Raw genomic sequence first — 13,638 nt, 5'->3', positions numbered from 1 at the left:
TTGTTTTCATCCAGCTGGATTCACTTGAGCGCAACGAGACGGAGCTGAACACAATTATGGAGAAGAAACTTGCATACCAACTCCGCGATGTCACAGAAGTGACGGGCCGCCTCTACGGGAATGATTTGCTCATCGCCGAGCGACTACTGTCACGGCTCCTTACTTTCGAAACTCTACAAAGTGGCTTTGGACTCACCGCTACTCAAGATGCGCATTTTAATGAGGTGGGACATGCCGAGCCATTTTCAAATTTTAAGCGGACGGGAATGTAAATATACTTTGGTGGTGTGGGGAGAATCGACAGCAAGAAAAAAGTCATAGGAAGGTGCTGAAAACAGAAATACAGTACAGAGTTAAATCATTAGCTCATCTTGACACAAAATTGATTGAATTATAAATGACTACATAGTGTATCCTGTTTTCAGATGTTTATTTATTTTGCTTGTTCACAGGAATATCAATTTGGAATAGCCATGGCATTGTCACGTTGCGACTAAAATGTTATCACCAGTTCTGTCATTTGTTCTGCAAAGGTCAGAAAGAAGAAAAGAGGTTAGCTCGGAGATCGAGATGAAAATAAATAGTGGCGGGATTTGACATTTATTACACTGTTATCGCAATTCCATAAATAGTAACCATCCTGAATCATCCATCTGGCCATCCGTTTTCTGATCTGCTTTTTCCTCACACGGGTTGTGAGGCTTGTTGGAGCCTTTCCCAGTCGTCTTTGTGTAATAGGCGGGGGACACCCTGAACTGGTTGCTATCTAGTCTCAGGGCACCTACAGACGAACCATCATCTGCAATCACACTCACACCAAGCCACAATTTATATTGTTCAATCATCCTGCCATGCATGTTTTCGGAACGCGGGGGGAAACCAGGGTACCCTGATAAAACCCACATAGGCACAGGGGGAAAACATCCAAACTTCACACAAGAAGGTCGTACGTAGCCTGAATCGAACCTTGCACCTCTCCGCTGTTCAGACGATGCGCCAAATAGTCCACCACCCGTGAACCATTTCATATGTATTTTTATGTTATTCAATTACTAGTAATATGATCAAATAAAAATACGAACAAATGTAAACATGGTATGAAATTGAGCGCCGCCACAGTGACTTTTATTGTGTGTTTGTTGTGTACCGCTTCACCACATCCATGCGGAGAGGAAGAATTTGATTTTCAAGTTGGTCTTTGAAAAATTGTGGCAAGGAAGGATTTTTCTTCGACTTGGCGGATGTTGTAAAGGGCGGCGTTGTTGTTATAAAGATGGGTTGCCATGGAAACTGATGTGGTTGGGAAAGTAATCGCTGTGTTTTGTCAATACAGTGGTTTGAATCACACCTGAAGCAAGTGCTGACCTTTATTAAAGGAGAAATGTTTGTGATTTTTTTTTTTATATCTTGATGTTATGTAGTTCATCAAGCCTTCTTTTGTCTATCACATTTCCACACACATTCTAGTTTAAGAATAATGTTCTTTATTAATTATAAAAACAAAAAATAATTAAATTAAAGAATAATGATAGTAATAATAATAACACTAATAATAATAACAAATAATATGACAATAAGATAATATAATAATTATTATTATATTAACAATAATGATTACAACAACAACAACAAAAAGTAATTATAATAAAAACAATAATAATAGTAATTTTAAAATTAAAATACTACTCACATAATGTATTACTGCTTTTTTTTTATCTCTGGATGTACTAGGTCTCTGTTTTATTTTTTTCCGTTTCCTACTTGTCACCCCCTCTGCAAATAAATTCAGCCAAGCTTTTTCTTTCTTTTCCAGTTCACGGCTTTGCTCCTTTACTGCACACTCTGTTACTGTCTTCTCCCATGAGTATTGTGATGCTTCAGTATTTTATTCGATGATCACGATACCCCTACTCCACTCCCAATAGGCTCACTGATCATATACAGTATGACCTACAAACAGGATGACAAAAACATCCAAACAAAAGGTTCTCTTGTAGTGCTTGATTTATTCGTGTATTTATTTTAAACAAACTATATTGCTTCTTCTCCCCGATTCTTATGATTTGTGTGTATGAAAAAAGTAAATAGATGAAGATGAGTTTTGGTCCCTGAAAGGAAAATAATATTAGTCTTCTTGGTATTCATTTCCATTTTTTTTTTGCTCCTTCCAGAACATTCTACGGGGCTGCAGCGCGCTGTTAGCACCTGGAACACAGGCACTTTGGCGTGCCCTCGCTCAGGGTCAGAACCACATCCCAAGCGGTCCGGCTGAATTATCGCAGTTGCTGGAGCAGTATACGCAAAATCTGGCCCAAAACATGAAGCTCACCTACCTCAACCCTGTGGCGCTGGTGGCTCCCAATATTGGTGAGTTGTGTGACACGCATACAGAAATGATCCAGCTAACCACCAATAACATCATTGAGTCCAACATCACACATGTATGACAATTTGAAATGTTGGTTCTTTAGCAACCATCTTGGAATTTTACAAGTTAAATTTTTCTTTCGTGGGCGGAATAAAATTATGTGATGGATCAGATTTGGCCCCCGGGCCTTGACTTTGACACCTGTGCCTTGGACTTTTTTTTTTTTTTTTGTGCCCAGCGCAAGCCTAGCGCAAAGTGCAGTCTGTGTGCATGGGTGTAGTTTTCTCTCTTTTAATCATTTCCTGCACTTAGCACAGGAATAATTGATCAGGTGTGTTTGCACTGTGGTGCGCCATTATGAGATGAAACTTTCCCAGCCAAACATTGTGGCTGCCCTCGTTTGCATTTAAAATCGGTGACGTCCACTGTGATTCAAATTGCAGAAACAGAAATACACTCACTGGGGTCTGTTTATGAGATTGGTGCTCTCAAATTGAATTTATTGAAGCAAACTGCAAGATCTCCCCTTGCAGATAATGTCGTCAGCAATGCACGTGGAGTGGGCAAATGTATTCCTCCTCCTAGATCGTCAAATATGCTATAAGGTCATGGGGGTGCCTTTCCAATATTTTTTATTTTCAGATGCTAATGAACTCAACTGACAGACCAGATTGTTTTGTTAGCATTTTTTTCTCACCAAAATAAACATATGGATCTGTTTCATAAGCATTTTTTTTCTTTCTCTGCACTGTAGTCATGAATCTGGATCGGGTGGAAAATCACACCCATGTGCGGCGACGTTTCCCACGTTACCATACCACCATGTTTCGGAGTCAAGCCGTGTGGGATCCCTACACCCATGTAATATTGCCGCCCGCTGCGTTGATGCCACAACGACAACAGCAACACAGCTGGAAGGAAAAGGAGCGTGCAGAGAAAGAATGTGAGTAGAGAATACACAAATTGAAGTGTGAGAGTTAATGGCAAGGATGACACACAAACATAGATTTCTACATTTCAGACGTCCCTCCCCCGAATGCTGTGCAAGTGCCGATCGGGTTCTCTGCCAATCAGACAGAATACATTGCAGCCCGGCGCGTGGTTGAACCGCCAATCACCATCGTCATTTTGCTCATCTATCGAAGTCTGGGGGGCGCGCTACCTCCCAAATATCATACGGACAGACGAGGAGTGAGGTGAGAATCGACAAGTTTCACAGTGGACTCTTTCGTTCTGTCGAAAGAACCAGACTGAAACGTTCTCTCTCTCACCCTCATTTACAGACTTCCCAGACACCCAATTATGAACTCCCCAGTGGTGACCATCTCCGTCTACAACAATCAAACTTTTGTGGGCGGACATTTGGACCAGCCCATCCTGCTGGAGTTTAAATTACTGGAAACGGCCAATCGCAGCAAACCGTTGTGTGTGCAGTGGAACCACAGCAACCAGTCAGTTCACATGGATGATTTTTGTGTAATTCGATGCATTCATGCAGTTGTTTTTTAGCCTTCAGAGTAGCGATGGGGAAACCTTTGAGCCCACGGAGTCGCTTTGATTTCTAGAATAGACAGATATAAGTGGTTGTTTGTGGATGAGGCAACAAAAAAAAATACAATTGTATACACACATACACCATACACGTAGACGCTCTTGCCAATTTTGATTGATTTGTTAACGTGTCTCTCTAGGTGTGAGATTGGAGGCTGCTGGACAGTCAGGGACTGTATGGTGGTGTACCGGAATACTTCGCATGTCCGCTGTCAGTGTCAAAGGCTGGGCACCTTCGGAGTGCTGATGGACAGTTCACAGAGAGAGGTTTGTGGCACGTCCAGTTTTGTTTGTCTCAATCAAATGATAGTGCTTAAAGGTGACGGGGCTGATGCCTTCCGGTCATTGCGTCGATTTCCTTTTTATTACTTTCACAAGCAGCAGTTGGAGGGCGATCTGGAGACGCTGGCCTTGATCACTTATTCTTCTCTGGTGCTGTCCATGCTGGCTTTGTTGCTCACCGTCCTGGTGCTATCCTGTCTCCGAGGCCTCAAGTCCAACATCAGGAGCATCCATTCCAATACGGCGGCGGCCATGTTTTTGTCAGAGCTTGTGTTTCTGCTGGGCGTCAATCAGACCGAACAACAGGTTGGTACTTCAGGTTGACTGTCTTTTATGCTCCCTATATTTTGTCACAATCGACTTCAGCCAAAGGCATAACCAGCCCTAAGAGGCAGTAAATGTGAAATCTGTGGAGACATTTCACTTTGAATACTTGCATCTGTGTTGTCAACTTTGGCATCATTCCTAAATTGACTCAACAGATGGTTTGTTTTGCAAATCGATCCGTAAAACAGCCTTGAGAAAAAGCGCTGCCAAATGGCGTCTGTCACATCCACTCGGGGCCAATCCAATCATCAGCTACTGTACAGTAGTACAGGCATGACAAGTGTGACTTCAGAATAAGTTATTTCGTCTCTTTATTATTTGTTTTTCAACCCTGGAATAAATGTCTTCGAGAATGTTCGAAGTGGAGACGCCAACATTTCATATGCACTTTGTTGGCATTTTATATCAATTTTTTTTGCATTCCCCCAAATTTGATAACTTAGAAAATGCTGTTGAGAGGCTGGTTGTGAGACTTTGCTTGTGTGTGTGTGTGTGTGTGTGTGGAATCCATTTTTTTAAAAAGTACCAGATGTATAAGGCGCACCAGAGTATAAGGCGCACTCCCAATGAATGGTGTATTTTTGAACTTTTTCCATATATAAGGCACACTTGACTATACGGCCACCTTCAATGAATGAAAAACGTTTTCCAAATACAATACTATATAAATATAAAAATGTTTTCTAAATATAAAGCTCACCACATTATGAGATGCTATTGTAGAGGCTTGGGTTACGCACTACTTCTTCAACAGGGGGAAATGGAGTTGGTGGCTGCTGACAGTAGTTGCCAGACCTGTTGTGGCTCAATATTACTTCATAAACAGTATAAGACGCACCAGCGTATAAGGCGCAGGGCCATCTTTTGAAGAAAATCAAGGCTTTTGGGTGTGCCTTATACACTGGAAAATACGGTATTTGGATTTATTTATGTCAAGAATCAGAATCAGAATCAGAATCATCTTTATTGCCAAGTATGTAGAACACACAAGGAATTTGTTTCCGGTAGAACACGCTGCACTAGTATCGTTGTCAAAAAAACTGCTAAGTGGCACTATACAGTTCCATTTTGGCTACTGTTGAAAGAGTTCAAAGAGTTAATGGCTTGGGGGAAGAAGCTGTTTAAATGTCTGCTGGATTTGGTGCGCATGGATCGGTAGCGTCTGCCTGAGGGGAGTAGCTGGAAAAGGTGGTGGGCAGGGTGCGGAGGGTCCAGTAGGATTTTCCGCGCCCTAGTTTGGATTCTTGCAGTGTGCAAGTCCTCGAGAGTGGGTAGGGCGGTGCCAATGATTTTTTCCGCCGTCCTAACTGTCCGTTGAAGTCGGATTTTGAGAGTATTAAAGAGTTAAAATTCAATAAAATAAGGGGATTTTTTTTTACAAAGAATACTATTAACAATGAACCACACATATACTATTAAAGATTGAATTAATGAAATAAAATATCTTGACCGCTTGATAGCACACGTTTTTTTAAATAGATTCGAAAAAGAAATCAAGTGATGATTTTTTTTCCTGAACCATTTGTGCTGCACTGCGCTTCCATTGTCCCTCGTGGCGACTTTTCAAGCCATTGGATAAATTTCATCAATGCCTTTTTTTGCGTTCCTACAGAGGAAACGCGGCACATGTGTGCTCAGTCAGCATGAAATTTCATTAATTAAAATGCATTCTCGCACAGTCGGCTGTACATCGTCAATGGTCACCTCCAGATGAACGACTGGATGCGCTGTCTTAACTAATGTATATCGTGTATCATGCTTAGCAGAGCACGTTAGTACATATATATTCATTTTTGCTAGATTTGCCTTTTCTCTCACTTCAATTAAGTTAATGCCGAGTGCGTGTGTGCGTGTTTTACTAACAGAAGCCATTTGCAAGCACCAACTGAAGGCTGATCTTTTTATCATTTGAATTATGGCCATAATCAAATTTTGATTAAGATGCGTACATGGCTGTGCATTTACTGCACTTTCATATGGATTTTTGATATTTTTTTGTTTCTTATCCACTGCATAATTGGTTGTAAGTGCTGTGGTTTGGTGAAATTGGCGATAAAATTACGGATGTCTGTCACCTCAATCATACCTTGTTTGCACCTCATGAAGTGTTGCTGGCCGTTCCCCAAGATGTGTGGCCAAGACTAAATCCACTTGCAAGATTATGCTCAGCTCCTTTTTATCTTACTCTCTGCTCATATCTCTTTCTTCTTTGCTTTTTTAAAATGTATTTATTTTTGCAATTCCTTCTTGACTTTGCTCTACCATCCCAACCCTCTCCACATTCTCTTGCAGTTCCTGTGCACGGTGGTAGCCATCCTCATGCATTACTTCTTCATGTCCACATTCGCCTGGATGTTTGTGGATGGCCTTCACATCTACCGCATGCAGACGGAGCAACGCAACATCAACTTTGGCGCCATGAGATTCTACTATGCCATCGGCTGGGGCGTGCCAGCCATTATCACCGGTAACGCACGTTCATGAACACGCTTGCCGTGACTGAAGACAGTTCATTCTTAGACTAATCATAATAAGCACTTTAATATTGGGCAGTACTTTTATGTCAAATATGATTTTCTTTTACAAATGCATGGTTATGAATAATTGAGCAATATAATAATTGAGGAGTCATTTCAAACATCTTAATGGAGAACAAAAAAAAAACATGTACATGCTGTCTACGTTGATTTTTTTTTTTGTATAGCTCACACCATGAAAAAAAATTCAACTCGTTCTTTTTTACACTAACCACAAAAAAAATGCATGTCAGAAAAAAAATGCTGCTGTCCAAAAGGATCGGTTGCAATGCGATATTGCTCCTAATGCAGAGTAACTGTTACATCCGCATGCTGACAGTCAAATCGCGCGCTCACACCTGTCAGACATGGATGCCAGTGGCTTGCCAACATCCTCCATGTGCACCCGCCCACGGCAGGTGTCTGTGAAGATAACGTGTCCTGTTGGCTTTTTAGGTGGAATGTGTTTCACTGAAATTTTTATCTCAGCAGTCATAAGGTGAAACCTGAAATTGACAGATACTCAGAGGGAAGGTTTCTTTTTTTCGCAACCTGTTTGCGGTTCATTTTTGTCTCCCTTTCTACTAGATACCCGTTATTTTCTAGTAATTTCCTTCACTGACATACATTCAAGACTAAAAAAACGTGAAAAAAAGTTACTAATTGTTCAATGAACGCTTAAGCAGAAACATATTTGATTCACCCATGGTTTACTCTTTGTGAAATAGGAACATTTATTTTAGCCATTCATGTTAGAAAAAAAGTAAACATGCTTGTGTGCGTATTGAAAAATACATTTTGCAATAAAATGGTACACAGTTGCATAATATCTGTATCTTGAAGTTTTGTATACCTTAAGACACGGGTGTCAAAGTCAAGGCCCGTGGGCTAAATCTGGCTCCCAAATCATTTTATTCGGCCCGCGAAAGCAAATCAAGTATGTCAAGTTCCATGATGCTTGCTAAAGTCCGAACCAAAATGTCAAATTATCGTATGTAAACCACAATAACAGTCATTAGTCTTGACTTCAGATTTGCTGACTATTTATTCATTAGTTTGTTGTGCGTTCTGTATGTGATATGTGGAGGAGATGAAACATTCCAAAGGTTTCCCAAAATTGATCACAGACTCAAAAGCTCCATTTATTGACATAACCTGCTGTTGTATGGATCTCAATTGTGTTCTTACAGCTCTCGAAAAATCAACATGCACTTGTGTTAATACGTCTGTTCATTTGCCAGCACTCATCCTCTTTGCGATTAATTTAATTACCTTTATTTAATAACTTATGCATGCGCAAATTAATGAAATGTGAAATTATATTTCCCTGCCCACGGGAAAATGATGCCCAAACCAGGAAGAATTCTTGTGTATTTTTTCCCAGTCTGAGGGGAGTTCAATTGAAACATAACAGGAATAAACATTATTACATACGTCAAATATTTAAAAGAACAACTTGGTTGTATCGTTCTTGAAGGTTTGGCCGTGGGCTTGGATCCAGAAGGTTATGGAAATCCGGATTTCTGTTGGATCTCCATCTACGACAAGCTCATCTGGAGCTTTGCTGGTCCAATCGGCATTGTCATCTTGGTAACTTCTTCATATTCCTTTTTTTCCTCTTATTTGAAATATCAAGGAAACATTTCTTCTGAAATCTCAATGTTGAACGCAGTTGTTTCTTCTTCTCTGGCTGTGTATGTTTGTCCCTTTGTCCAGATGGATGGTGGCATTTTCATGATTGTTACCAAGATGTCTTGTAACACATCTCAGAAGGAGACCAAGAAGCTTCCTGTCATGTGGGTACAGCAGCATGAAATGCAGCAACATATTCAACTAGTTAATAGTATTCACGGAATCATGTATGTATATGTAAATGTTTCTGAGCATGGCACCACAGCGGTGACTCACAGGTCTGCTGAAAAACTCAACTACCGTATTTTACGCACTGTAAGATGCACCCAAAAGCGATTGGTTTTCTCAAACGTGCGCCTAAAAATGGCAATGGGTTCAGATTTCTTGGACGGAGTATTCTAAAAGTTCTGTAAAGCGCTTTGTTACAGCTATGGTGGTTGTTAAAGCTCTATTGTTCGGTCAAACCTTGATTTTTGAACATCTCTGTTATTGACCAGATCGGATTTTGAAAAACGCCACTTGATTCCTCTTGGCTTCCTTACTCCAGGAAGTGACACTTCATCGTGTAACATTCTGAGCAGAAGTGTTTGTTGTTCACTGTTTATCTTAAATGTATTTCTTATTTATTTTTGTTGATTAGCTCCCTAATCATGGGCCGATAAAATAGTTTGGAATTCTTGAACAAATCGCTTTTTGAACAGACTTCTAGAACGGATTATGGTCAAACTGACATGCTTGTATTGTAGTATCAAGCTAGCTAGTTGGCTATCTATCTTGCTAGCTAGCTATTAGCTAGCTATTAGCTATCTATTAGCTAGCTTTCTATCTATTTGAGTTTTTCCTGGTTGAGTGAACAGTGGCGTGTGTGACTGCTCACCCACAGAAAAACGTATCGTGTGACTAAAGTGACCTTGAGAGTTTTGAAAGGTGCTTATAAATGAAATTTATGATATTATTATTATTATTATTATTATTATTATTATTATTCCGTTTAGTAGCGCTCCATCTAGTGGATGGATAATGGAACTGCAGTGACCATTGTGCTTCTATTCTGTGCGTCTTCTAATGCAGTGCGCTTTAACTCTCATATATTAACTCTCACAACTAACTTTTTTCTCATAACTCTCTCATAACTTTAACTCTCATATCTTATGACACCAAAGCGGAAAATATCATATATGTATATTCGGGCAGTCCCTAACTGTAGTGGAATCAAATGATCAGATTGTCGAAACGTGTGTTGGATTATTCTTATGAAAGATCCAAATCATTCAGTTAATGAATTGGTTTCATATGATTGCGTTGTATCAAATATCTAAGCCGTCCATCCTTTGCAGTGCAACAATCCGCAATTCCTTCCTGCTATTGATGGTGGCAACCTCCACCTGGCTGTGTGGTTTAATGGCCGTCAACAACAGCATCTTGGCTTTCTACTATATCTTTGACGTCCTCTGTTTGGTGCAGGTATGCGCATTCTGAATGGTCATCATGCGGACCAGGGGGCTCCCCCGCGATGTCAGGTGCAAATCTTTGCTTGGATTGGTTGTGTTTTGTAGGGTCTGTCGGTGTTGCTGGTGTTCACCGTGTTCAACTCTGAGGTGAAAGAGGCCTGGCGAGTGGCCTGTTTAGGGAAAAAGATTCCTGGAGAAGAGCCGCCGAGGCCAACATCGAATGCTGTGAGTTCACTAACACACACACACACGCAATCATGGAAGTCTGCTGCGGTACAGAAAATCTTAATGCCTGTGTACTCACAAGTGTTGATTTTTAAACCAAAAAAAATACACTATATTTATCGAACTTGCCTCAATTACCTCTTGCACAATCACACGACATTCATAATAGTATCTTGCTGTGGAATGACATTCCCTCAATTTGATTCCTTATGTCTTGGTTCCCTTATTTAGCTTTATAAAGAGATCTAAAGAGGACACACTATAGAGAATGACAACTACGATAACAAACATAAGTAGCCTATTTAAACCATAAAGAAAACTGTACATTATCTTTGTCATGACACAGTTTCGTTTATGGCTCATATATTGGATTTGATTAGATGATCCAATTATACCTAATGTTGTGTCCAATGAGGTTATTTACGATGCTAAAAAAATCCGCTGAAGCTAATCTCATTAGCCACACTGATTTTACTGTGATAATTCCCTCCATCAATTCTTCCGTCCATCTCCCCTGTCCTCTCATTCTCCTTCTGCCTCCGGGATTCGGTACTGACCCGGATAAAATAAGATAGAGCCCATCCTGCATTGTGTGCGCGTGCGTGCACATTAGTGTATGTTCGTAACAATGTAGCTCATCCAACCTTTTAACCTCCATTTCCGCTGTGACCCTCGCTCTTAGATTTAAAATGACTATATAGTACTCCATACGAGCTATTATTGGCTGCACAGACTTGAACGTGTATGAAGTACAACAGTATATGTACATTATAAATGATCTGCGAGCGCTCCGGTTTATTAATTGTGAATGAAGTGTATACCGTGTAGATCGCAGACTGAGGTCATGTCGACTTTCATCATGTCCTACTTTGGTCAAAGCTCTTCATCCCATGGAAGCAACAATTAAGAAGGGAGTAGTTAAAATGTCAGCACCTCACATTTGAGGTGACAGATACTCCTCTTCAATCAAAGTCAATATTTTAAAATACAAATAGCAATGTCAATTTAGCATCCCGATGAATGACGATTCACAACCTGCAGGAACTTCTCCGGTCTCTGTGACGTCTCAATGGAATCCCAATTGCTGGAATATTTCAACATTTAGTCCATATGAGTCGCATTTGGGATATGTCTAATTTTCACTTTCACAAATGTTCACGCAGGTGAAGCCTTCTAGGCTTGTTACAAACATTAACTACAGCCTTTAAAAAAAATACAACCGTATTTATTTATTTATTTGTTTGTTTATTTGTTTTTTGTTTGCCTATGTATTTGTTTAATTTTTGTTTTATTTGTTAGTTTTATATTTACTGTATGTGTGTTTTACGGTATTTGTTTATTTGTTTTTATTTGGTTTAGTTTTTATTTATCTATGTATTTAACTTTGTGTATTTATTTATGTATTAATTTATGTTATTTATTTATTCATTCATTCTTTCTTTTTGATTATATTTATTGAGTTGTTTATTTACTTATCATGTGTTTATTTGTTTGCTTTTGTATTTGTTTGTGTTTTATTTATTTGTTTTTGTTTGTATGTATGTATTTATTTATTCATTCTTTTTTTTGTTTGTCTGTTCGGTTGTTTATTTACTTATGTATTTGTTTATTTATTCATTTGCTTTTATTTATTTATTTGTGTTTTATTTATTTCTTTTTTTTGTTTTTGTTTAGTTGTTTATTTGTATTGTCATCAAATGCTGAGTAGTTTTACTTTATTTGAATGTTGCCGACAACTATTATCCTTGCTGTTATTGCCTGTTTATCGGGCAAATTCATCTTTATTAAGTTCATAGAGTTGCTTGTTCTGTAGCCACAAGGGGACACAAGCCAGTGTCTTCTTGTGCCGGTCCCAAGCCCAGATAAATATGATGGTTGTGTCAGGAAGGGCATCCGATGTAAAAGCTTGGCCAAAACAAAAATGCCAATCAAACCTCTGAAGATTGCGGACACTGATTCGGTGTGGCGACCCCTTTAAGCGAAAAGCCAAAAGGAAAATATTTGTTTATTTGTTTATTGGTTTATTTGGTTGCTTACTTATTTCTATGTGCGTTTTTCCACAGGCACAGAATCCCTATCACAATGCTTCACTGCTCGAGCAGAGTGGGCTTCATCGCATCACATTGGGAGCATCCACCATTTCCTCGGTCAGCTCCGCCAGGTATAAAAGCACATAAATATATCATGCAGCATCCTTACAGAAATACATCGTTCCCCCCCAAAATAGGGGAAATAAATATGAATCTTTCAGAAAGAAGTAGCTTGGCTTTCCTTGTACCACTGGATATGGGGCACAGTTGCTTTAGGGAGGGAAGGCTGTCACTCCAGCCTTTTAAAAGCCTGTTGTCTGTTTTATGGGTCAGTGGGGTAAAGAGAATACACATTGGATCAAACGGGGTACTCTCGTGAATGTAGAGCAACACTAATTGTTGCCGGGAGATGCTTTTTCTTTGTGGCTTCTCGCTTGTTTGGAATTGACATGCTGTATTTGTGTGGAGGCTCTCTATTAGTCAGCATGAGTAAACATACAGCACAACGTGTCTCTTAAGTGTGTCGTCACTACTCTTCGTCTTTTGCCTTTTAGAGAGAATCTTTTAGCGCGGCAAACTCTGGAACAAAGCATTGTTCAAACTGGAGCAACGGACCTGGATGTCGCCATGTTCCACAGAGATGGAGGTAAACAACCCGAAAGCGCAGCTCAACAAATTCCGTTTATGAAGTGCAGACACACACATGCACCAGGTTTGGAAATTTAGCGTTTTCGTTATAAAATCGGAAGGAGGGAGACGACTCTGGAAACTATTTATTTTGTCTCTTTCCTTTCTTAAAAGGTGAAGATTCCGACAGTGATTCTGACCTGTCCATGGAGGAGGAGCGCAGTCTGTCCATCCCTTCATCTGAAAGCGAGGACAACGTCCGCCTACGCGGGCGCATCCAGCGGCGTTTCAAACGATCCAATCACGGCGAGCGTTTGCTCACTGAGCCCACCCAAAACGGTACCAAAGGTGAGACAAATGATCTCATTCATACCGGGATAGTCATTTTCTTTCCTTTGCAGCCACTATTTATCAAGGATAAAATCGAGTGTGTCCTGTCTGAATATAAAACGTAATCATAAAATTCACTAGTTGAAAGATTGTGGATGCTTGAAACTCAAATACAATAACTTTTTATAACTTTGCTCATTGCAACAATGGATTATTACAATTTAGTCTGAAAATAGGCGGTTGAAAATTTCAAGACACAAAAGCTTAAAAATCCAATATGGGCTTCTACTCCCAGCTCA

At 39.9% G+C, this 13,638-nt stretch overlaps 1 protein-coding gene across 7 annotated transcripts in view; it reads left to right on the top strand.

Annotated features, from left to right (window-relative positions):
- celsr3 (cadherin, EGF LAG seven-pass G-type receptor 3) overlaps window positions 1–13,638 on the top strand; it is a 61,246-nt gene that overhangs the window by 43,226 nt on the left and 4,382 nt on the right. For 5 of the 7 annotated variants that reach the window (XM_089011366.1, XM_089011395.1, XM_089011384.1 and 2 more), the window contains 15 exons: window positions 15–224; window positions 2,172–2,367; window positions 3,123–3,311; window positions 3,390–3,564; window positions 3,652–3,819; window positions 4,060–4,186; window positions 4,301–4,507; window positions 6,821–6,995; window positions 8,522–8,634; window positions 8,761–8,840; window positions 10,014–10,140; window positions 10,233–10,352; window positions 12,416–12,513; window positions 12,937–13,094; window positions 13,184–13,357. In XM_089011366.1, coding sequence (XP_088867492.1) covers window positions 15–224; window positions 2,172–2,367; window positions 3,123–3,311; window positions 3,390–3,564; window positions 3,652–3,819; window positions 4,060–4,186; window positions 4,301–4,507; window positions 6,821–6,995; window positions 8,522–8,634; window positions 8,761–8,840; window positions 10,014–10,140; window positions 10,233–10,352; window positions 12,416–12,513; window positions 12,937–13,094; window positions 13,184–13,357 — 2,317 coding nt within the window. The remainder of the gene's footprint in view (window positions 1–14; window positions 225–2,171; window positions 2,368–3,122; window positions 3,312–3,389; window positions 3,565–3,651; window positions 3,820–4,059; window positions 4,187–4,300; window positions 4,508–6,820; window positions 6,996–8,521; window positions 8,635–8,760; window positions 8,841–10,013; window positions 10,141–10,232; window positions 10,353–12,415; window positions 12,514–12,936; window positions 13,095–13,183; window positions 13,358–13,638) is intronic. The other 2 variants (XM_089011411.1, XM_089011374.1) reach the window with 1 other exon arrangement.

This window comes from Hippocampus bargibanti, linkage group LG01 (assembly GCF_051943395.1).
Source record: "Hippocampus bargibanti isolate YZ-2025 linkage group LG01, ASM5194339v1, whole genome shotgun sequence".
NCBI classification, from domain to species: Eukaryota; Metazoa; Chordata; class Actinopteri; order Syngnathiformes; family Syngnathidae; genus Hippocampus; species Hippocampus bargibanti.
The sequence above is the reverse complement of the archived record's forward strand: the minus strand, read 5'-3'. Positions and strand labels throughout refer to the sequence as shown.